This window comes from Mollisia scopiformis (genome assembly GCF_001500285.1).
Source record: "Mollisia scopiformis unplaced genomic scaffold LY89scaffold_22, whole genome shotgun sequence".
NCBI lineage: Eukaryota > Fungi > Ascomycota > Leotiomycetes > Helotiales > Mollisiaceae > Mollisia > Mollisia scopiformis.
In genome coordinates this window covers 1-21,069 of record NW_017263602.1, presented here as the reverse complement: position 1 = coordinate 21,069, position 21,069 = coordinate 1, and the positions used below count along the sequence as shown (strand labels likewise).

The 21,069-nt window shown below is 49.0% G+C and overlaps 5 protein-coding genes across 5 annotated transcripts; 4 read left to right on the top strand and 1 right to left on the bottom strand.

Annotated features, from left to right (window-relative positions):
- Positions 1-909: 909 nt before the first annotated feature.
- Positions 910-1,623, top strand: LY89DRAFT_212807 (uncharacterized protein). The gene has a single exon (XM_018205882.1). The coding sequence runs from the start codon at positions 1,106-1,108 to the stop codon at positions 1,514-1,516; it is 411 nt and encodes a 136-aa protein (XP_018066155.1). The 5' UTR covers positions 910-1,105; the 3' UTR covers positions 1,517-1,623.
- A 2,710-nt stretch (positions 1,624-4,333) lies between these two features.
- LY89DRAFT_212758 (uncharacterized protein) lies at positions 4,334-8,316 on the top strand. Its single transcript, XM_018205881.1, has 2 exons — positions 4,334-5,367; positions 6,505-8,316. Exons 1-2 carry the CDS (start codon positions 4,661-4,663, stop codon positions 8,186-8,188), a joined length of 2,391 nt encoding a protein of 796 aa, XP_018066154.1. The 5' UTR covers positions 4,334-4,660; the 3' UTR covers positions 8,189-8,316.
- Positions 8,317-9,856: 1,540 nt separating this feature from the next.
- Positions 9,857-10,792, top strand: LY89DRAFT_593362 (uncharacterized protein; the record flags this gene model as incomplete). Its single annotated transcript, XM_018209745.1, has 3 exons — positions 9,857-10,120; positions 10,177-10,464; positions 10,514-10,792. The coding sequence occupies 3 exons, from the start codon at positions 9,857-9,859 to the stop codon at positions 10,790-10,792; spliced, it is 831 nt and encodes a 276-aa protein (XP_018066153.1).
- A 2,176-nt stretch (positions 10,793-12,968) lies between these two features.
- On the top strand, positions 12,969-16,315 carry LY89DRAFT_699848 (uncharacterized protein; the record flags this gene model as incomplete). Its single annotated transcript, XM_018217086.1, has 14 exons — positions 12,969-13,114; positions 13,338-13,395; positions 13,448-13,475; positions 13,782-13,872; positions 13,926-14,213; positions 14,453-14,538; positions 14,668-14,701; positions 14,793-14,896; positions 14,956-15,048; positions 15,342-15,428; positions 15,479-15,565; positions 15,710-15,875; positions 15,923-16,057; positions 16,108-16,315. The coding sequence occupies 14 exons, from the start codon at positions 12,969-12,971 to the stop codon at positions 16,313-16,315; spliced, it is 1,611 nt and encodes a 536-aa protein (XP_018066152.1).
- A 1,245-nt stretch (positions 16,316-17,560) lies between these two features.
- LY89DRAFT_653204 (heavy metal translocatin) lies at positions 17,561-21,048 on the bottom strand. Its single transcript, XM_018212238.1, has 2 exons — positions 20,570-21,048; positions 17,561-20,520 (listed from the first exon to the last, which is right to left on the bottom strand). The coding sequence occupies exons 1-2, from the start codon at positions 20,952-20,954 to the stop codon at positions 17,663-17,665; spliced, it is 3,243 nt and encodes a 1,080-aa protein (XP_018066151.1). The 5' UTR covers positions 20,955-21,048; the 3' UTR covers positions 17,561-17,662.
- Positions 21,049-21,069: the final 21 nt, after the last annotated feature.

The window sequence follows — 21,069 nt, the reverse complement described above, 5'->3', positions numbered from 1 at the left end:
GCTTGGAAACGACGCAACGATAAAGTCCAACTCTCGAGTTTAAGGGTGAGTGACATTTCAGTTTCACTCTGGGCACTCATTATGTACTATGTTCTAACTAAGGCTCAAGCAACATAGGAAAGCCGATCCAAGAAAGGGTATGGAATTTTTGGATACGAGCAGCGGCGTAGCTGTAAATGGTGGTCGAAGTATGTGCATTTTCGTTGGGAGCCGACATCTATCGAGGACAGAAGAGCTTGACAGCGGCTTAGCTTCTTCAACTCCCGGCCCAAGATTGTTCACCGGTCTGTGGACAGTTCTTTAGCCCACTTCAGATGGGTTTGAGGCATCAGTCCAAAGCAAATACTGGATTGACAGACTCTGTCCAATCTAGCATAGCAAGCGCGTTGTCTGAAAGACTCGAGACGTTCAACTTCAAACCATCATCTGTTCCTTTTGTCACAACACAGCCTCACCGAGAGACATAGCTTATTCTACCCTAACCCTCGAGGCTGCTTGCCGACATGATCTCAATCTCAAGTATTGAATGTCAAACAATCATCTGTTCCACTCGCTGTCACACGGTAGCTCGAGTTCAAGATCCAAGCGGACATCATCTCATTCAGCTGTGTCGAACACTTCGCAAGAACAGGGAACATTGCCAATTAGTGCTTCACTGCCTCAATGACTTCTGCAATGGACAGTCTTCATTGCTGGAGGTGTGGCTTTTGGTTTCACCCTGCGATCGTTCGGGACCTGGCTATACCACGAAGAATCCTCTGATACTCTTTCTCGGCAACTTGCAAGCCCATGCATGGTTGTTGGTGAACCTTGCAGGCGCCCATTTGGCTGTATCCCACGTGATGTGTATTACTAACCTAAGACAAATGAAGTTCGTTTGAAACTTCAGATGAAAACGATTCATCCGCATAGACGGTTTGATGATCACTTGGCCCCTGATCTGCCTCATGGAGCAGCTCAACCTGCTCAAATCGCATCCCCGTCCCAGGCTCCACGTTCCCTGCTCACGTCAGAGACAGCCGCTCTCCTCACATCACCTTCAGCACAGCCTTCCGGACTCTACTCGATTCCTCACTAGATTGCAACTGGATTTGAACAATGAGGAATGTCTGTGCCCGACGAGACTCCGGCTCCCGCCAAGCCAGGATCTTCACGCTCGCATCATTTACCCTACGGGCGTGCTCGAGCGGGGGGGGGGGCCGCGATGGGACATGGCATGAACGCACTCGTCGCAGTGGGATCAAAAGATCGGCTGAAACTCCGGCAGCGTTCCAATTACCTACTGACGGTCGTGGTCGGTGTGCAGTGCGGTGCAGGCTCGCAGGCAAGCCGACTGCGGGTTGCGAGTGCGAGTGGATTATTATTGCAAAGAGAAAATCATAATGTAACAATGCTTGCTTGCGCATCTATCTCACTCGCGTTTCCCAAGTTCCTCCTCCTCCTCCTTGCTGCTGCCCTTCCCTCCCTTACCTTACCTTACCTTACTGACCTTCCCTTACTGACCTTCCCTTACTGACCTTCCCTTACCTAACTTAACCTCGCAATAAGTACAGTACTGTAAGTAAGTACAGTAAGTAAGTAGTGGGCTGTGCAGCCATCCCAGCTCTGACCGTGCAGCTGTGCAGCTCCTGAAACACGCTCGACGCGGAGTTTCTAGAAGGTCGAACCAATGGCACCCCACACACCGTCGTCCCGCAACCTTCGCCAGAAAAGTCTCTGCCCGCCTGCTCGTCATCTGGGGCCAACAACGCCATCTGATTCCTCGTCCTGGGAATCCACATCCACATCCACATCCACCTTTACCCGCAGCTGCAGCATCTGGGCCACCACGACGACGACGACGACGCAATCGAGGAGGAATATCCGCATCCTGGACAATAACAATCGCACCATCGGACCAGATGGGAGTGGTTGAGGGAGGACTGAGATGCCACGCAAGATGGACCGAGGGCGAAGGAAGTGAAGTGAGGTGAAGTTTGATATGAGTGGGTGGTGAGTTCGTCGGACAGGAGCGAGGAGTGACTGAGTGAGCCGCGATGGCCCCATGAGATAGATGCACTACTGTGAGCTCCGGATCTCTGCCATACCAGGTATACTGCCTAATCCGGACATCTCTTGCCTGGAATCATGGAATTATGGATGATGCAGAGGTGTGCTGGCTGGCTTTCCAGCTGAGATCTCCATCTCGTACCGTATGCACCAGGGTAAGAAGGCGGTTTGTTTGTGGCGGGCCCAGGGAGATCTGGTGCTGGCTGGACGTTCTGTCCCATACGTTGACTACCTGTGGATATGCAAATGGTACTGTTTGTCCGTTACTTGTTGTGCCTCCAGCGGTGGTGGACGTTGCGGTGGCCGTTCCACCACAGCGTCACGATGCACTCTAGAAAGGTAGGCTCATGCATCCAGAGAGTCCCATGCGGTGCAGATTTCCCTCTGTACAGGACATCATACATACATACATACAGACAGACAGACAGACATACAGACATACACACGAGGCAGCCTCAACTTTCCTCAACAACACGCAGCATATCACCATCTCTCGCTGGCTTCCGCGTGGGTGCAGGTCTCTCTGCTGCTCCTCGAAAGATCCTTCGCTACGGCGGCCACTAGCCTCCTCAACTACCGAGCGTGGTGCTGCATCGGTCCGTGTGTTGAACCAACTTTTGAACCTCTGGACGGTCAGACGCCTGTGTCGCTGGTGTCACAAATTTCCGTATTCGCTCCACGCTCGCCTTGGGATCAAACATTTCGTCCCCCAAACAAGAACAAGAAGAGTTCGAGCTGGCGACCTCTGCTGCACGGAGAATCCACCAAGCGAGAGACCAGTCCGGGCGAGGCGAGAGGAGGCAGGCGAGCGAGCGAGAGTGAGGGAAGGGAGCAAGATGCTCCTCCTCCTCCATGGATGGCCGCTCGCATCGTTCTGCCGTAGTAGTTTCTGCAGACCAGACCAGACCAGACCAGACCTGCCGGCCCATCGTGATCCATACCATGCCATATGATACCGATGCTACACCAGCTACTGTACTGTACAATCTGTACTTACGGACGAGCAAGCGTCGAGTGGCCGCTGTATCAAGTGACGGTTCGTAACAACACCGCAGTTCCCTACGCAGATCGCTGGTCCCCAGTTCAGACGAGTATCTCAAGAATCTCGTCGTTAAACGATCATCGTAAGGATTATCTTCGAAACGCGGCGGGCACACGGCCACCGGCCCACTCAGCGCCCTCTGCAGCCAGCCTCCAGCCAGGGTCCGGCGAACGCAACACCGCAAATGGCTGCAGATGGTTCCCTCTGGCTTCTTCTGAGGGCCGTGATGGCTGGATCCAGGACCCTTGTCCACTATCGACAAGGCTCCGACGATGAGCCCCCCGTCCAGCATGGGTCATGCTCGCAATGGCGTGTGGGGAATCTCAACATCAAACACTCGCCGAGTCCCCGTTTCCAGCATAATCAATGCACTATGCATCAGCATCAGCATCATCACCCATACCCATGCCCAGACTGAACTGGATCCATCCCTTACCAGACCAGCCCCATACCATACCATACCGTACCAGACGGCTCCCGCTATACCCTTTCCACCACAACTCCTCTACGCCTCAGCTACCGTACTCCCGCTGCTGCTTGTGGTAGGCTGGGATGGAGTCCCAGCTTCACCTCCTTCGTTTTCCCTTCACCGGCCCTCCCTCATGTGGTGCTGCTCACTCATGTCGGTCGCCGCCCGTTATCTCTGTCTCTGCTGTCTGTCTGTCTCTCTTCAACTAGCCGTCACCCAAACGTGGCCTGGTTCTTCATGCATACCCGAAGCAGCCTTGCATCGTCGTGTATGGCCGGACCCTGGATACCGTCCTATCTTTTTGACATCTCTGTCTCTATTTTTGCTTGATGCTCTCTCTGCCTTTTGTCCATTCGTCAGCCAAATATCATACCATAGAGTCCATATCACAGTTGTCGACAGACTCTCGAAGACTGGTTCGCGATATATTGCGAGTCCAATCTAGTTGAAGTCTGCTGAAGTTTCTTCGTCCAATAGCATTGTCTCGGCCTGATATATCCAGACAAGCTCTCTCCCGCAGTCAATGCTTGCGAAGCCACAACGTTTCGGGCAGAAGAGATAAATCTCATCGTTGTTTCTTTCGGGCCTTGGAAGATCCGCTCCATCACTTGATAAGTCAGATGTTTGGACGATAGCCACGATACGACCAAGCTTCAGAAGAGTGTTTCGAACGTTTCCGATGAGGTCAATGCATTGTCGGATGTCGATCTCTCATCAAGCCTCTTACTCCCTCGCAAGACACCCAGAGACCTGATTCACTATCTTCTGTCAAAGCCACACGACCAAAGTTTATCTGAACCGAGAGCTGGTCTCCTCAATCGGATCTGTTAATCAGTCAGATATCTGAAACACCTTATATCGATCTCCATAGATTAAGATACATATCCTCGACATTTCCCTTGATGACCGGACGGTCCTCGAGGGTCTTTGAAAGGTTATTAGGAATCAGACGGCCACTTCCTGTCTCGTCGACTCGAGTCCAGGAATCTCGATCAAGTGCAAGACACCAAAAGCGAGAAAGGATTTGATGAAAGGCCGGAGAGGTTGTAACTTGGTCCAAGTCTTCTTACAACGATAGTCAACTCGGGACAAACGTCAGTATGGATGTAACTTCACTGCTGAATGCAAATTCAGCTGCTGCTGAGCAGCAGAGGAAGATGGAGAAGGGAGAGGCCACGAAAACGCCAACCAGGAACCGAACTCCTTGGGATGCCGGTGGTTATTCACTTCCAATCAACACGCTATCGAATCCGACTCTCAGTACGCCTACACCCTACAACATTCACCACGATGATTCACAACAAATTAGCGCCAGTACGCCCACTTCTCCCCGACATAAATTCTCCGACAGTCGCAGTAGTCTTTCTTCTTTTACATCTTCCCTACAATCAACAACCCACTCGAGATTCTCTTCTATGTCAACTACAGTCAGTGGGTCTCAACCTCTCAATAGCCTCGCAGAAACCTTGTCTCCAACAGCAAATCTTAAGATTCAGGAAATGGATCTGACCCCTCCCCTCTCGGAATCACACATCCCACGGCCTCATGGGAGCCTTTCTCCAACAGGTTCTCTAGACGCACTTGCTCTAGTTGCCGAAACCCGGATTACTGATCAAGAAGCAACATCCTCAACGCTGAGAGACAAGACGTCGACGACTCCCGAACAAACCCCAAACCAGACAATCATCACCAATGGACGTCCAAGCTCGCCAAGCGATGCTATCCTCATCAAGCGTGCGACCCTGCCTAGTCTACGAGTCGTGACTGGCGATCATGAACTGAATGGAGCTGGTCAGGCACATCATCTGTAAGTTGTCTTTGCTTTTTTAGGATATAATTCCAAGTCTTTGATTTTCATGCCTTGCAATCCGTATTTGGTTGTTCTCCCTAGTTCATATGTAGGGCAGAATGCCCTTCGGGAACTGAACAATTTTGATCACCAGGGTCAAGTTTGGTGCTCTGAGCAATATGTCCCTCTTGCTCTGTGCTGTGTTGCCAGTACATGTCTAAAGCGCTGTTCTCGAACCGGAAATCTCACTTAGACAAAATGTCCCTTCTATTTACAGTACTTTTCGTGTGTTGGAGCAAGCTATTCTTGAGCTGGACATCCACTTGGGCAGATTGTCTTTTTGATTATTGTACTTTTTGTGTATTGAGCAAGTTGTTCTTGAGCTGGACATTTTACTTGGGCAAAACGACTCTTCTAGTTACGGTACTTTTCGTTTGTTGAGCAATTCTCGTGGCCACAGCGCTTTGCCCAAGGTTGAATGTTTTTAGCAGAGCCTTGTCAAGCTCCATTCACCCAAAATTCCGATCACGGATTGCCCGTTATCTTTCCCATTCACCTGTTTTCATATCACGCTAGTGTGTACGTTGGTGGCGCTAGTCCATCGTTGTTGTCTATATCTTGAACTTGGGATCGCGATCTCCAGTCAAAAAAAAACACCTTCCTCCTGCACCTCTATCAAATACCTTCAACAACACATCCCAAGCACACTTTCAATTTGATCTTCCATCCTCGGCCCATCTTGCGCGTTTGTCCTGTGCTCCGTCACAGTAGACAACTTGCGCCTACCTCTTTGAACCATTACACCAATACACGCAGCACAAAAGCTCTTGTTGACGTACTATCTGATTTCGAGGTATGATCAACACTCTACAGTCCCGTTCTTAGCAGAACAGAAGTTTCGATTATTCACGCTTAATCTGCTCGATAATATCGAATGACTTTTGCGCTATTCTTCCTCTTGCTCAAGATCTGAACAGAACAGAAGTTTGGATGATTCACTCTCAGCTTATTCGAAAGTATCGAATGACGTCTGCGCTATCTTCCCCGCGTTACTATTCACGCTTAATTTGCTCAAAGATATCGAATGACGTTTGCGCTATTCTTCCTCGTGTCCAAAGCCTTGCTCCAAAACACAAGCTAACGCGAAGACAACAGACACAACCATAACTTCTTGAGCGCACCACTTGAGACACATCATCAGTCTCTCATGCACCCTAGAAGCCACAAGCGGGCACTTTCAGCACCGGATTTCAGTATGTCGAACTCGAGTCTGCCTCCTACGGGCGAATCAATGGGCATGCGTCCGCTTGCCGAACCTACACCACCATCATCCCATCACCCTGATAATCCATCCCCGACTGCCACAACGGCTGCTTACCCCAATCCCGACACCCCACCAATGACTAATGCCGATACCGAAAGTCACGCCGTGGTTTGCATGTACATTCCAAACTGCGATACCGGCTCTCAACCAAGAAAGGCCATTTCGCACATATTCGGGCGCAACAAGATGTGCACACGTCTCATCCCGCAGCACGTCTGGGTTCACTATTGCCGGAAGCACTACCAACGCAGTCGCTATCGTAATCCGAAGGAATATGCGAAGCTGCAGTGCGATCTCGTTCAACAACAGATCCGTCGCGTTCACGAGTGGAGTTTGGCAAACAGCAAGAGTGGCGTCGCCGGAATCGTCCAAGATTGGGGACTCGCAGTTCGGAAGCGTGAGCAAAAGCGATTGGACGATCTTGGAGGATCTCGCAAGCGAAATGCAGCCACCTTCGAAAATGATAGTGACGATGGAGAGGATGCAGCTGGTCGAGCCGTCGCAGTGCCCGCTACTGCCGTTCCAGACTGGCTTCTTACGCTGTGCGGCAAGGGTTATAACACTCAGACGATTCTTGAGATATTCAACCGACTGCATACCGAGATTCTGGAAGACACACTGCCATGTTTCCCAGATATTGAGATCTTGCCGAATATCGTTGTAGATCAAGATGAGCCTAAGAGTCCGAAGGGTTACACCAAGAGAACTCCCCAAGGCCATAAGCGTGCGCAATCTCTTGGTGTCGGCATGAAGCCCGCCTACGGTGCACAAGGTCAAGACAGGAGATTGAGCCAACCTGCTATCTTGGGCCACGACGGTTTGTACTTATCTCCAGCTCAGAAGAGACGTCGACCCAACGATATGGCTGAGAGCAGCTCGCCCGTCCGCAACCCATCGTCATTCCAAGCATCTCGATTTGCTGAACGCTCTTCGGACAGCAGTAGACATATCTCACAACTAGGCCATCGGTCAGCTTTTGCAAATATCGATGAAAACCAAGCTGGGGAGAGCGACTACTACGGCTTTGAGTCTTCCCGACAGAATCACGCACCATTGCCCGCTCCTGTTGCCCAGCGATTCGGTGGTCAATCCGTGGCTGCTCATCTCGAGACCAGCAACGAATACAGCCCTGCTCGTCGCCCCATCCACCAAAGATCGCAATCCGATATGGGTGGCTTTGCCAGAGGACGTTTTGAATACTCACCTGCACCTGGCATGATGTATTCCCCACCGCGCAACTCTCAATACCGAGATTCTCCACAAATCGGAGGTCCTGTTTACGGAAGCCAACCACGTTACGAGCCTATTCATGCACAGTATGCCGACCCGCGTCAACATGGCCATCACCGTGCCCAAAGCTCGTCCGTCATCTATGGTTCGTATCCAGCCATGCCGAGCCTGAGAGAACATCAATCCTTGCCCATGCCTCCATACACTCAAAACCAAGCCGGCCCACCAGCCTCCAATATCACAGAGTCGAAGGAAGCCCGGACCCTCTACTCCTCCAGACGCTAATTCTCCCCGAGACTCTTCATCTCATAAGAAGTCCTCCATCGGACTGATGATCCGTCTACTCCCCTACCTTCTTCTTGTACATTTTTGCGATGGTTTCTTTAGTCAACGGTCATGCGGCATAGATTATGCTTAGAAAAATGGTTCCTTTTCGCCAATACCGGATTTTCTTTCTTGGGGTGTCAACAGACACATCTGACTACGAAAATACACTCACATTGTAATTACAAATGGGTAATGGGCATAGCGAATGGGACCTTAGACGATATTGGGGGAGCAAAAAGGGTTAACACTAGCAAGGCGTTTTTGGGAGGCATTGTCATCTGTAGGCATGATCCCTGGAGGACTTTGATTTTGAGCTTTTGAGACGTCGGGTTGGCTGGTTGAACCAAAATTTCTCAGTGGGAGCGAACCACATCTGTTTTGCGATGCCTTTCTCTGTCGCCTCGTGGGACAGCAATAATAATGAAAATCGATGCTTTTGGCTTTCTGCCTTGTAAACAACCCATCTTGTCTCTGGTGATTTACTATCTATTCACTTTGTGCTTTGCTCGTCTTGAGACTGGCTTATGCGTGCCACGCCAGACTCACCTTTGTCCTTCATCTATCATTAAAGGAGGACGTGAAAGAGAGGTAAGCAAATATCGTTCTAAAGCCTCTCGGTGCATTTGCCAGGAGATGGACCAAGGCGGGCTCGATCGTTGGTTGCAGCCGCACCCAAAACCTATTCATTCAACGATGTCCGCAGTCTACTCTTTTGTGAGCATCTAATTGAGGATTCAGACTTATCCCTTGCGCTTTCCAGTTCTCGTTTTCATATCTCATAACTTGGACACATAATTATTCTAATGCATCTCATTCCCCACACGTGACGTTGGCCCCTGCCCTAATTTGGTTGGAACTTGTAGCGGATCCGAGCGCTCCGAGTTCATATATCAATTCTCGGTCACAATCCGTTCGAAACACCTATATATATTTACTGGCCATGGGGATCCCCCGCAATCTACTCCTTAGGTGTCGCTGGACTCGGTAGAACGGGCCGCTGCCGCTTCAATCTCAAGCATGACTTCGATTAATCTACTGGATAATCTCAAAGCTGGGAGCCAATGCCGAGGAACAGGTCCATACATCCAAGGGCTAGAACAGCTCCTCACAGCTGTCCAGTTCCGGCACGGAATTTCGAAGTTGAGCTACGTGCTTTGTGAAGACTCGAAAGATCAGATCTTGATCAAGATGGAACGCACGTACAATACTACTCTTTACAGCTATATAGATCGCTCGTTTGGATGGGGTGATTGGCCGTCCAATCTTTTGAAGCATACGTTTCGGACATGAGCCAGCATATTGTAGTCTTCGACTGCATGCAATTTGCCGGAGTAGTAGTTCCGTCTCCTGGCTTCTTTCGGGCAATTTTATTTGAGATGCGATTGTTTTAGTTTGCTTCGTTGAAATAAACTCATCATACGGGCCGTTCTCCCTCTACAAGCTCACGCTGAGACTCATTCATAGGACGTTGCGTTCATATAAATTCCGCTCTAGCTAAGTACAACAAGGAATGTTTCGGTAGACTATTCTAGATGTTTTAAAGTCTTCGCTTCTCTCTGATATTTCCATCATTGCTCTTTGGTGCGAGATTTTCCTTCATACCCTTTTCACTTCCATTCATCAGGAATGCGTCTTTCAGCAGCTCTCCTTGCCCTTGCGGCTTCTGGTTCTTGCACCATTTTATGGGATGGCCGATTCAATACATTTACTTCGAGTTCGGATCTCAGCAACTGGAGTTGGTCAAATCAAGTGGGACCATATCAATACTACATTCACGGCTCGTCTGCCGTGACTTCCTACATCAACCTTTCCCCGTCCTACAAGAATCCTGCCGATTCTGGCAGTGCGCAGGGGGCAAAGTTCACGCTGGACAGTACATCCTACTGGAATGTGAGCAAGCACGGGGTTGGAAGGATTTTTTATATATGCTGACTTCTAGTGGTCAGGGTCAAACTATGCGTCGAACAGAATTAATTCCTCAAACAACAGCTGCCATCAATGCAGGCAAGGTCTGGTATCATTTTAGCATCATGCACTCCGCTACGAATCCTCCCAGCCTATACCGAGAGCATCAAATCTGCTTCTTCGAATCCCATTTCACAGAACTGAAGTCCGGTTGGATTTCAGGTGAGTCCGGAACGTCAGACCCTCTTCTCCGTTGGGACATCAGCGGGACCACTCACTGGAGCACGAACTGGACGGCTGGAGTGTGGCACAATGTAGCTTATGAGATTGTGGGTGTTGCATGACGTTTCTACAGCAATGTGCTGACGTATGAATTAGGATTTCACCGGAGGATCTGTCGCATTCTGGCACTCCACGGGTTCGGATCCTTTAACGCTCACAGTTCCGGCGGTCAGTGTCTCGGCCACGTCAAACGGTGAAGATTGGCATCTTGGTGTTCTTGAGTTACCCGTCACAGGCCAGACGGATGCAACGGAGGATTTCTATTTCAGCGGTGTCTATATTGAGTCGGGATCGTTGACAACGTCTGTAGCCGGTCCAGGTAAGCTCATTCCCGCGCTGAACTGCTTGCTCTTTGGCATCTGCCGTCCGAGCTGAGATACGAGGGCAAGGGAAGCTTGTCCATTTGTACGCTTTTGAGACAGTACTAGACTCTCGAGAGCTCCTAATTTACTATCAATTTTTTCAGTGCTAACATGCTCAGCATAGGCGGTGCGGTCGTTAGCTCCTCACCGAGTGTAACTGGAAGTGCCTCTAGTGCACCAACTTCTGCCTCCCAAGTAACGACTTCTGCTCCTACCACCCTGGCTACATCTACCGTGGTTGCCAGCGCATCGACTTCTAGTGCTGTTGCTGGTGGAACATTGTCGAAATACTCCCAGTGCGGAGGTACTGGGTGGACTGGCTCTGGGAGTTGCGTATCAGGTACAACGTGCACTTTCTCGAATACATATTACTCTCAGTGCCTGTAATTGGAGACAGGGAATAGAGTATGCAGTTGTCTGGAATTGGTCTGTGACGAAGAGATTGTCTATTTACGGATTTCTGGTGTACATATTTTGCTGTTCCCCAGACTGTACATAGTTGAAGAGAGTTGAAAGTCTGATAATGGTGCACGATTGAACCTCTGATTTGAATAGGTAGGTAAGATAGAGCTTAGATGTAAAGGGAATAATTTGACCGTGCTTATGACGGCAAGCTCGTGGCTTCGTTCGGCCTGAGTCATAATTCACCAAACTCCCCGCTTTTTTTTGCAAATACATATATATGGGCGAAATTCTCCTAGTCTCGTATCTTGTTGATCGAGTTTCCTGGGGTGTGTGCTCTAATCGCATAATTCATAAAGGACCAGAAGAATTGAGGGGACAATGTTTGTCATCATCGAATCCCTCGACCAAAGGTACTACTGGAGCTGAAAACGACACGATAGAGTAATTTGCACCACTTTTCCAGCCTGCCTCTGTCGTAGGATTGTTTAATTGTTTTTGCATAGTTTTGATCTGAGCATGAACGCGTTACATTGTCGATTCTGTCATGTCACTTTCTTCCCTGTTATATGTTGCGATATGGGGCATCATCAGCCTCAAACCGTGGCGCAACAGTACAGCAACGCCTCTGCGGGTGGCGCAAAAGGCGCTGCACTCTTCGGGTCTTCCATTTAAGCTTCCAAATCGACCTCCATCGGAAGAGAGGAAGGGAGAACAAAGAGGAAAAAGTGTTCCTCCTCCTCATCAAGTCTTTCAACGATAATTGCCTTCTTGTATCTTGCAGACTAGCACATTATTATCCGGAGCTAGCCATTCTTTCAAGACGAGGTTGCGGATAGATACGGTGGCATCGAGTCGAGGAACGACGAGGCAGGTGGCATCCATCGATCTTGAGAGCTAGAGATAAGAACGACGGGACCGAACATCAACCAACACGGCCACGGCCCGTGCGAATTTGCCGCTTAACTTCTTTCATCGAGTGGCCCTTACTGAGGACCACGTCAAAAGTCATTGACAAAAAATCACTTGTTGGAGGCTCCATTTCAATGGTCCCAAAATCCAGAGGTCTGTCATCAAGTCTTCTCGAATAGCTACACTTCATCTCTGTATCCTACATGGAAACTGTTGATATATCAGGGAGTAATCTGCCGATTTGTTACAGTGGTACGTGGTAACGTGGGTGCTGTCGGCCGTCGATATCTTGACCCCCGCATTCCTTGATCAGGGATGCGGGTGTCAATGCAGATATGATGCCGCAGTGTATACGGCTGCATTCACGGGCAACCCTATCAGCGGAGACATAGCCTAGGTGCGTACAATACACTCGACAGCTCGTTGGTCCAGGCCAAGCATTTCCTAACACAAAGAGGAAGGAGCAGAGTTGTACCTCCGTCTGTCACACGTCCAGGGTTACACGAAATGCATCTCATTCGACAGTCTACCCTATCGTTGTGCATCTTCCTTAAAATCGGACCCCGTCGTGGCTTGAGATAACACAGAAGCAGATAATGGCGACTTCCAGAAGAGTTATTGCGTGTCATTCACTACACCATTCTTGTTCTTCACTTGCAGTAGCCCCCTGATCGGCATGCGCACAGGTTTTTGGCTGGAACTCTGGGTCCAGAGGACTGGTTCTCTTATCAGGACGCATGGCATCCAGATCTGAGCCATGCGTATGTTGTACACCCGACCACAGATAAGGCGGATGGGCATGGGTATATATCCAGCAATTCTAAAACATTTCTTGTCATTCTCCAGTCAATCGATCAAGCACGCCAGTTTTTACGATGTCAGACTCTCCAGTATCAGATCCGGAGAAGCAGACCTATTCAGCAGATGACGAGGGGGTACATAATGGCTCTACTCCTGTTTACGTGGACGAGGGATTGGGAGAGTCTGAAGTTGTGGAATTTGGCGAGACCAAAGAACTGAAGTGAGAAGCCCTCTTCCGTCTCAGTCCTCCCTTTTCCCCTCTTTGCCCGCCAACTTCTTTGTCTGCTTGTCAATATTCCTCGAGTATCATGGCGAATCGAGTTCTTTCGAAAGTACCTAGGACGTCTACCTGAATGAGTGCCACACGTGTGGTGAAGTGACAAGAGGAGCCGGGTGGTACACTGTACTCTTATTGGAACTTTCTAACATGTTCAACCTTGCAGGCGAGGCCTTCATCAGCGACATATTCAAATGATTGCCCTGGCCGGGACAATTGGAACGGTATATCAAGACATTTTTCATCCTCGAATCTCGCAGGTGCTGACAACGGCAGGGTCTTTTTCTTGGGTCCGGTAAAGCAAGTAAGTGTTATCCTCCATCTCGACTCAGCGAACATCCTCTATAGCACTCGCAAACCCGTACAATGCCAAATTATAGGCTCTCCTCCGTTGGGGGGTCTATGGATGTGGCATTCAGGGAGAGAATGCGTCCCAGCGGGGGAGTTATACAAGTGGAGTTGGTACGCTTTGGGACTGAGTCCGAAATTCCAACCATCCACTCCGGGGCAGGCACTGATATTAGCATACCTCGGTTGATAGAGGCCCAGCACGAATCTCCTTTTGCTCTGGTTCGTTTGCTATCTATCATGAGTGCTAACATGGCGCCAGTTGCAAATGGCGGTCCGCTTGGCGCTCTCCTGGGTTACAGTTTTGTCGGTATTCTCGTGATTGGAGTTGTTCTATCCATCGCAGAATTGAGGTATGGATCAGTATTCCGTTATACTGCTCACAAACGAGTGCTAACCCATTCAGCGCTCTGCTTCCGCTTAGTGGTGCTATCATTCGACATGCCGAGCATTTCGTGGATCCTGCTTTGTCGTTCGCGCAAGGATGGAATTCCATTTACTCGTACTTGGTATCTCTCCCAGCCGAGCTGGTTGCTGCCGCAGTCATTGTTCAATTCTGGTCAACCATTAATTCGGCAGTTTGGATCACTGTGTTCGGCTTACTACTCGTCATCAGCAATCTCCTCTTTATTCGCGTCTACGGGGAAATGGAATTCACTTTTGCAAGCCTCAAGATTATGTTAATTATTGGTAAGTCTTGGAATTTCGGATGAACCACTATACCCCTATACTGGGGTTGGAGCTGGTGCTTTCGGACTATTTTCAGGATATTCCTATCTACACTCAAGGTCTGGGAGAAAGTACACTAACTCTGGTATTCTGGTATAGGCCTCAATATTATGGCACGTTCTTCACTAGGCTGCACCATACACATTGAAAGCTGACAATTTAGGCTCTTGTCATCGTCTGTGGCGGCGGGCCTGATCACCACAGATATGGCTTCCAGTATTGGCGGAATCCTGGTCCTTTTGTCGACTACTTGGGATACACCGGGTCCCTTGGACATTTCATGGGTTTCTGTAAGTGTCCCCTTGCTTCTGATATTTAGCCTTCTTGGAGGCTGTGTTAGAACTGGCAGCACACCTACGATCTCTTTCACTCTACCATGGATATGCTATAAACGTACAATTCTTACCTCGTAATTTCAGGGACAACCTTTTCCAACGCTGTTTACGCATATTCGTGAGTATTAATTGCTCCTTATGACATTTATATTCTATGATAGCAACCTCCGTTGTACCGACAGGAGCTTTTCAACTAAATTGATAAATAGGGGCATCGAAGGCATTTCTATGGCGGCTGCAGAAACAAAGGCCCCGCGACGAAATATTCCTATCGCCGCAAAGCGTATATTCTTCAGGGTAGTTATCTTTTACGGTTCGTGATGGATCCATCCCTTACTGCTTGCTGTTGACTGATTGCCTCAAATGACACAGTCCTTTCAATCTTTATGGTTGGTTTAATTGTCCCTTCCAACGACAAAGATCTACTCCGTTCGACTGGAACTGCTGCGGAGTCTCCTTTTGTCCGTACGTCAAGTTCTATCTTTGTTCCAACCACATTTCAGAAGCCTATTTTTCACATTACTCTTTCGAGCGATGTCAGTCCGTGGCGACTTGATTCTATCTTACACAGAAACTTCAATCGCTACCTCGTGTCTCCCGAACTGTTCTTCCTTCGCTCGTCTGGAATGGTGCATTGGCTTTACTACTTCGCTATAGGAAGTTTCGGATTCACGTCCAATTTTTCATCTTTAGTTTCCTATCATTCAAGAAACTCACCTTTCCTATGCTCTCTAGGACAAGAACTAACTTGTCGACAGTCGCAGCAACAAACGCAGGCATTAAAGTGGTCCCGTCGATCATCAACTTTGTTGTCTTAACAAGTGCATGGAGCTCAGGAAACTCCGGTATGAGCACTCAATATACGATGATCATCACGGCTGACAACTCCCCACAGGCCTTCTTGGCGGATCAAGAACCCTGTATGGCATGGCTCGAGAAGGCCATGCTCCAAAAATATTTCTCAGGACTAATCGTATGGGCAGTAAGTATTTCCATGATTTCCATTGCATTCCTCAGAGAGACATTAGCCCCTTTCTGTCCCGCTCGAATTCCACAACTCGTGCTGTTCTTCTGCTCTGCTGTGGTGGTTGAAAACCCCCAAAAAAACGAACTGACCCTTTCCAAGTACCGTACCTCGCCGTGCTTTCCATAAGTCTTTTCATTTGCCTAGGCTACATGACGCTTTCCAATTCCTCGAGCACGGTTTTTGGATGGCTGCAAGACCTTGTCAGTGTCTCTGCTTTGATTGGGTGGATGGTTATTTGCACTGTCTATCTGCGGTTCTATTATGGGTGAGTAACTCAAGTACTCTGACCGGATTGGAGTCTAACCTGCACAGGTGTAAGAGACAGGGGATCGATCGCTCGGAACTCCCCTGGAAAGCCCCCTTCCAGCCTTACATTGCCTGGTTCTCTCTCTGTTCGTTCGTTGTCCTCTTGCTGACTGGTGGCTATGTCACGTTCATTCATGGGCAGTAAGTTTCCTTCTGGTCGTTGTCATCAATTGCCACTGACTGTAAATCAGTTGGGATGATGAGACATTTGTCTCCTCGTACATCAATATCCCTATCTTCTTCATTCTCTATTTTGGGTATAAGTTTGTCAAGAAAACAAAGATCATTCCGCTTGGTGAGATTCCAATTCGCCACTTCATCGATGTGGCGAATGCAAATCCTGAGCCACCTGCAAAGCCGGTGACCGGTCTACGGAGGTTCAATATTCTCTGGGAGTAGGGACACCGAACCATGCTGGCTAGGAGGTTCGGCTCGTGGGAGCGATGGCCTTGTTCAGACTGGCCTCGTTACATGCCGTACTTATAGGGGAGGACTCAGATGTATCTTGTGCTATAATATGCGAGACTCTGCATGGTAGAATATTAGCCGCACTTTTTCAACGAACCTTCCACTTAGAGCAGCTTCCTACGATCTATGTCCGTATAAGTCGCAGCATTTTTTTATTCTTTGAGTTTTAAAGTTCTCTGCTTTATAAGTTTCGAGTTTTAAAATGCTATTGTAAAGACTATCAACTTTTTTCAATGTTCTCCCACCCCCTTTCTTCGAAACACAATCAGCCCGTTATGATCCGCCACCCCAAGGGCGAAAAGCTGATATTCCTCATTCCTCTACTCCTTTCAGACTCTCCTCCAGGCTTCCCAGCCCCACCTCTCGCTTTCTCGAAGTCAGAAGGTCAAAGAAGCTACGCGATGTTCAGTCTCGTCTCTTGATACGCTATCGCTGTCCCCAGACAATCAGTCTCTCCACGTGAGAACAACGCTAAAGCCGTACAGGTGGTGGTTCCTGTCTCTTGTCTCTTCACTCCTTCCTCTATTTTAACGACTCCCGTCGATGTCCTCGGGCAACGACCTCTTATATCGGAACTCAAACGGCCTCGGGAAGTCTTCCGCGTCATATAGTGTGCGGTGCGGATTTACTCCCGCCATTGTCCCACGTGTTGTCAGATGTGCCGTCGACCATAAAAGGCTGGGTGTTATCAACATATTTCTCATTCTATAAGGCCCCAAAAGACGGTGGTGCAAAGCGATTTCCAACGGCCGTAATGGTTTGCTAAGTGGTGCCGCTTTCTAGTGGCTTAGAAACTTCCATTGGCATATGTGGATTGAGCGATGGATGGATCGGGATGATTTCCCTGGGGTGGAATAAAGGGCGGTAGGCAAGAGCGAAGATACTTCGAGAAAACGTAATGATGGATGTTAGCTGGGAGGATTGCCACCACCTGTAATCCACTGGTGATAAGGTGCTCCCAAAGGCATAGAGTGCGGTTTTGACAAACATGGCCGATGTTTCTACGTGTAGGACAAGAATTTGCCTCCGGGTCCTAATTGCTAAGTGGTTTAATAATTAATCTAAGATTTAGTCGGATAAGTATTTATCGTTTATCATTTAAGTCAGCTAATATTAAAATTGAAATTTTGACATTTTGAAATTTTGAAATCAATATTTAATTAATTTATTTATATGATTTTATTCACGTGGTTCACGATTAACGATATAACTTACAAATGTTATTTCTTTTGACTAGTTGCATACTATGTCCTGACTTAATAATGATCGAGGTCCCGCCTAGATCTTGGCCAATCTTAAGCCAACTGCAATGGCAATTACGGGTAGGACACTGACCAGCTCGCCGAGACCGGCATATTGAGGTGGAATGTTAAGTGCTACACCATTACGAGCATTGACAAGTGCGCCAGAAGCGAAGAGGAGAGCCAAGACATTGTAAACGAAGGACCAGCCGAAGTTGAACTTTATACGCCGCACGGCAGCTTGAGAGATGTTGATTATAGTCAAAATACCCTCCAGGGACTGTCGCATAAGCACAACATCAGCTGCACTCTGCGCAACATCTGTACCGGAACTCATATGCACACCGATTGTTGCTTGAGCCAAGGCGACGGCATCATTCGTCCCATCTCCTACAAAAACGACCGTAGACTTCGTTTTGCCGACTGACAACCTCAATAGAGATTGAATGTATTGTTGCTTGTCGCTTGGAGAGCATCGAGACCGAACTTCATCGGAATTGATTCCGACCTCTGCAGCGATCTGTTGCACGGGACCAATGTCATCTCCGCTGAGGAGAGACAGCTGAATGCCCCTCTGCCGGAGCTTAGCTACAGTGGCAGTGGCCTCTGGCCGCACAGTGTCGGAGAGGCCAAAGACAGCATAGAGCTTTGAGTCCAGTGTAATGCAAAAAAGAGTGTATCCTGCACCAGCCAGGAATTGGACATGTCCATCGGACTCCGCGTCAAGCCATCGAGCGTTACCGCCCCGGATCAATTTGCCCTCAGCTTTGCCTTCAATGCCCTTCCCCGCCACCGTCTTGATGTCGTCGATTTTAGTAGGCGTGGTACCATGACCCTCAAGATAGGTGGCAACGGCGACGGATACGGGATGCTTGCTGTTTGACACCAAACTGAGAATCATTGATTGACTTGCAACGTCGTTTTCCATGATGTATTGCTCTTTGGCGACTTTGAGCCTCCCCTCGGTAAGTGTCCCAGTCTTGTCGAAGACTATATGCGTTGTCTTGTACGCCATTTCGATGCTGTCGGCAGACTTGAAAATGACCCCACGTTCGGCAGCCACACCGCTACCAATGACGATGACCATGGGGACTGCAAGCCCAATAGCACAGGGACATGAGACAATCAGGACTGTAATGGCAAATATGATGGCCTGAATCGCAGCATCGGAGCCCGACTTCTTCTGAATCGCAATGCCGACGCTAATCCATACAACAAATGTGAGAATTGTGAGGGATACAATCACTGGGACGAAGTAGGATGCAACACGATCCGCAAAGTCCTGGATTTTTGGCTTGCTCAGTTTAGCATTATCAACCATACCAGCGATAACACTGATGGTATTTTCACCTGGCAGGTGTGTGAGTTGTATGACGAGTTTGCCAGAGCCGTTGATCGAGCCGGCGATGATCTTGGAGCCGACCTGCTTCTCGCTCGGTCGAGATTCACCTGTGAGCATGGACTCGTCAATTTCTGAGGAGCCAGATATGACGACTCCATCTGTCGGGACGCGGTGCTCTGGAAGGACAGTGAAAAAGTCTCCATATTGAAGCAGTCTGGTATCAATCTCGTCAATACTCGTGCCGTCTTTGGTAACCAACTGTGCTGTGGATATTTGCAGAGATCGGATTGTGATCGACTGAACCGCTTTCTGGCGAGACAAAGCTGCAACAAAACGGCCCACCATAATGAGGGTGACAAGAAGAGTGCTTGTTTCAAAAAATTCTCCAGTCAAGAGAGGATGTCCGCTAACAAGGTATCCGAACGATACGACCGAGAAGATGTATGCAGCGCTTGTGCTGAAAACAATAAGGAGATCCATCTCAATCATGCGAGAAAATACGAGACTCTTCAAAGCCTTGGGGTAGAACGGTCCAGCGATAACAAGCTGAATGATAGTAGCTAGGGCCAAGGAAACAGCCCCGTAAGTGATAGGACGGCTCCGGAGAGGTGCCCAGGAAAGAACTAATACAGGAACTGTCAAAACAATAGACAAGAGGGTCATGTAGCCCATCTCGCGAACATGCTTGCTGCCGGCAGCCAACCCTGGGTCAACAGGAGGCGGGGCGAGACTACATGGGTACTCAAGATTGTTCTCAATCAAACTACGTGCACCGATGACTTTTGGATCGAAATTGATGCGCACTATCCCCTTGCCAACCAGTTGCATGTCATTGACGCCCAGAGGAAGCAGCTGACCCAGGAAGTCTTTGACATTGCCTCTGGGTATGACTTCGAGGTTTGATCCTTGGGTCAAGATCCGCTCGCACTTGAATTCCGTAGTCCTTTCCAGATGCTTCATCACGGCATCCGGAGACATGATTGCAGTGTCCAGGTTGAATTCAGCTCTAGCAATAACTAGACTTGTTTTCAGGTTGGTGATGGGCGGAAGAGTTCCCAGGACTCTCTGAAGCTTAGTCTCACAACCAGTGCAGGTCATGCCAGTGATACTAAGAACCATATGTTCAACGCCAGAGCAACCCTTTTCGATGTCAGCAGAGACTGGCTGTATGCCAACGACGCTGGTGAACTCATCGCTGCAGAGTTTCGTACTGGCAGGCCGTCCTGAAGCCTCCCCTGTTACTGTAAGAGGAGTCTTTTGGCGGCGCGGCTTGCAACACGCGTCAGATGCATCTGAGTTGGGTGACCACTTTCTCGTTGTAGAACCTCTGGGTACAGAAGATTCTGCCTTTGGGATGCAGCAAGACTCTTGCCCGAGAGCAATAAGAGCGCGGCAGATGCAATCAAAGGCAGCCAGCTTCGCGGCGTACTTGTGGCGGGTGCGCTTCTTATGAGCCTCGCAAGCCGTACCTTCGGTGTGGAGCCCGTTACTCTTAAAGTCTTCGCTACAATTGCTTTTACACTCTCGCATCGCGATTCGGTCGATGCAGGATGCTGTGGGTGATCAGTATAGATACAATCATCCGGATGGCAACATGCTCACCATCGCAGCAAGGACTTGCTTTACCTTCACAGCAAGCCGACAAACCGCGACGCCCATTAGACTTCTCATTCTCTCCAGAGCAACATAAATCTTGACAGCCGTCGTCTGCTGCTTCCTTCTCCTCTCCAGAGCAGCAGGTGACTTGATATTTGTCTTCGATCAATAGTTCATTTCCACCACAGCAATCATCTTCAGTAGCCTCTTCGACAAGGTCCTTGTTTCCGGAGCAGCACCCTTCATTGCAGGGTTCGGTGACATTGCTCGAGTTGATTGCTGCCGTGATGGGCCCGAAAGAAGTAGTGGTGTTGGAGTTCGACGATCTATTCATTGTGCAACCATCGCAGCATTTATGAGAAGGATCAGCGGGTTCGGTAGGATTACTCATGATGAAATTATCACAATTCCGCAGACAATGAACCTAGCTTTTGGGTGATAGCAAGATAAACTTGGACGTGGGCTTTATCCACGTCTGAACAAAGTTTAAGCTTTAATTAAAAATA

Excerpts from the sequence above, each read along its gene's own strand:
- LY89DRAFT_212807 (XM_018205882.1), top strand. The coding sequence starts at position 1,106 with ATGTCTGTGCCCGACGAGACTCCGGCTCCCGCCAAGCCAGGATCTTCA.
- LY89DRAFT_653204 (XM_018212238.1), bottom strand. The coding sequence starts at position 20,954 with ATGAGTAATCCTACCGAACCCGCTGATCCTTCTCATAAATGCTGCGAT. Across the intron at positions 20,521-20,569 it reads AGCAAGTCCTTGCTGCGATG|CATCCTGCATCGACCGAATC; the intron begins GTGAGCATGTTG and ends GATCACCCACAG.
- LY89DRAFT_212758 (XM_018205881.1), top strand. The coding sequence starts at position 4,661 with ATGGATGTAACTTCACTGCTGAATGCAAATTCAGCTGCTGCTGAGCAG. Across the intron at positions 5,368-6,504 it reads GCTGGTCAGGCACATCATCT|ACACAACCATAACTTCTTGA; the intron begins GTAAGTTGTCTT and ends CGAAGACAACAG.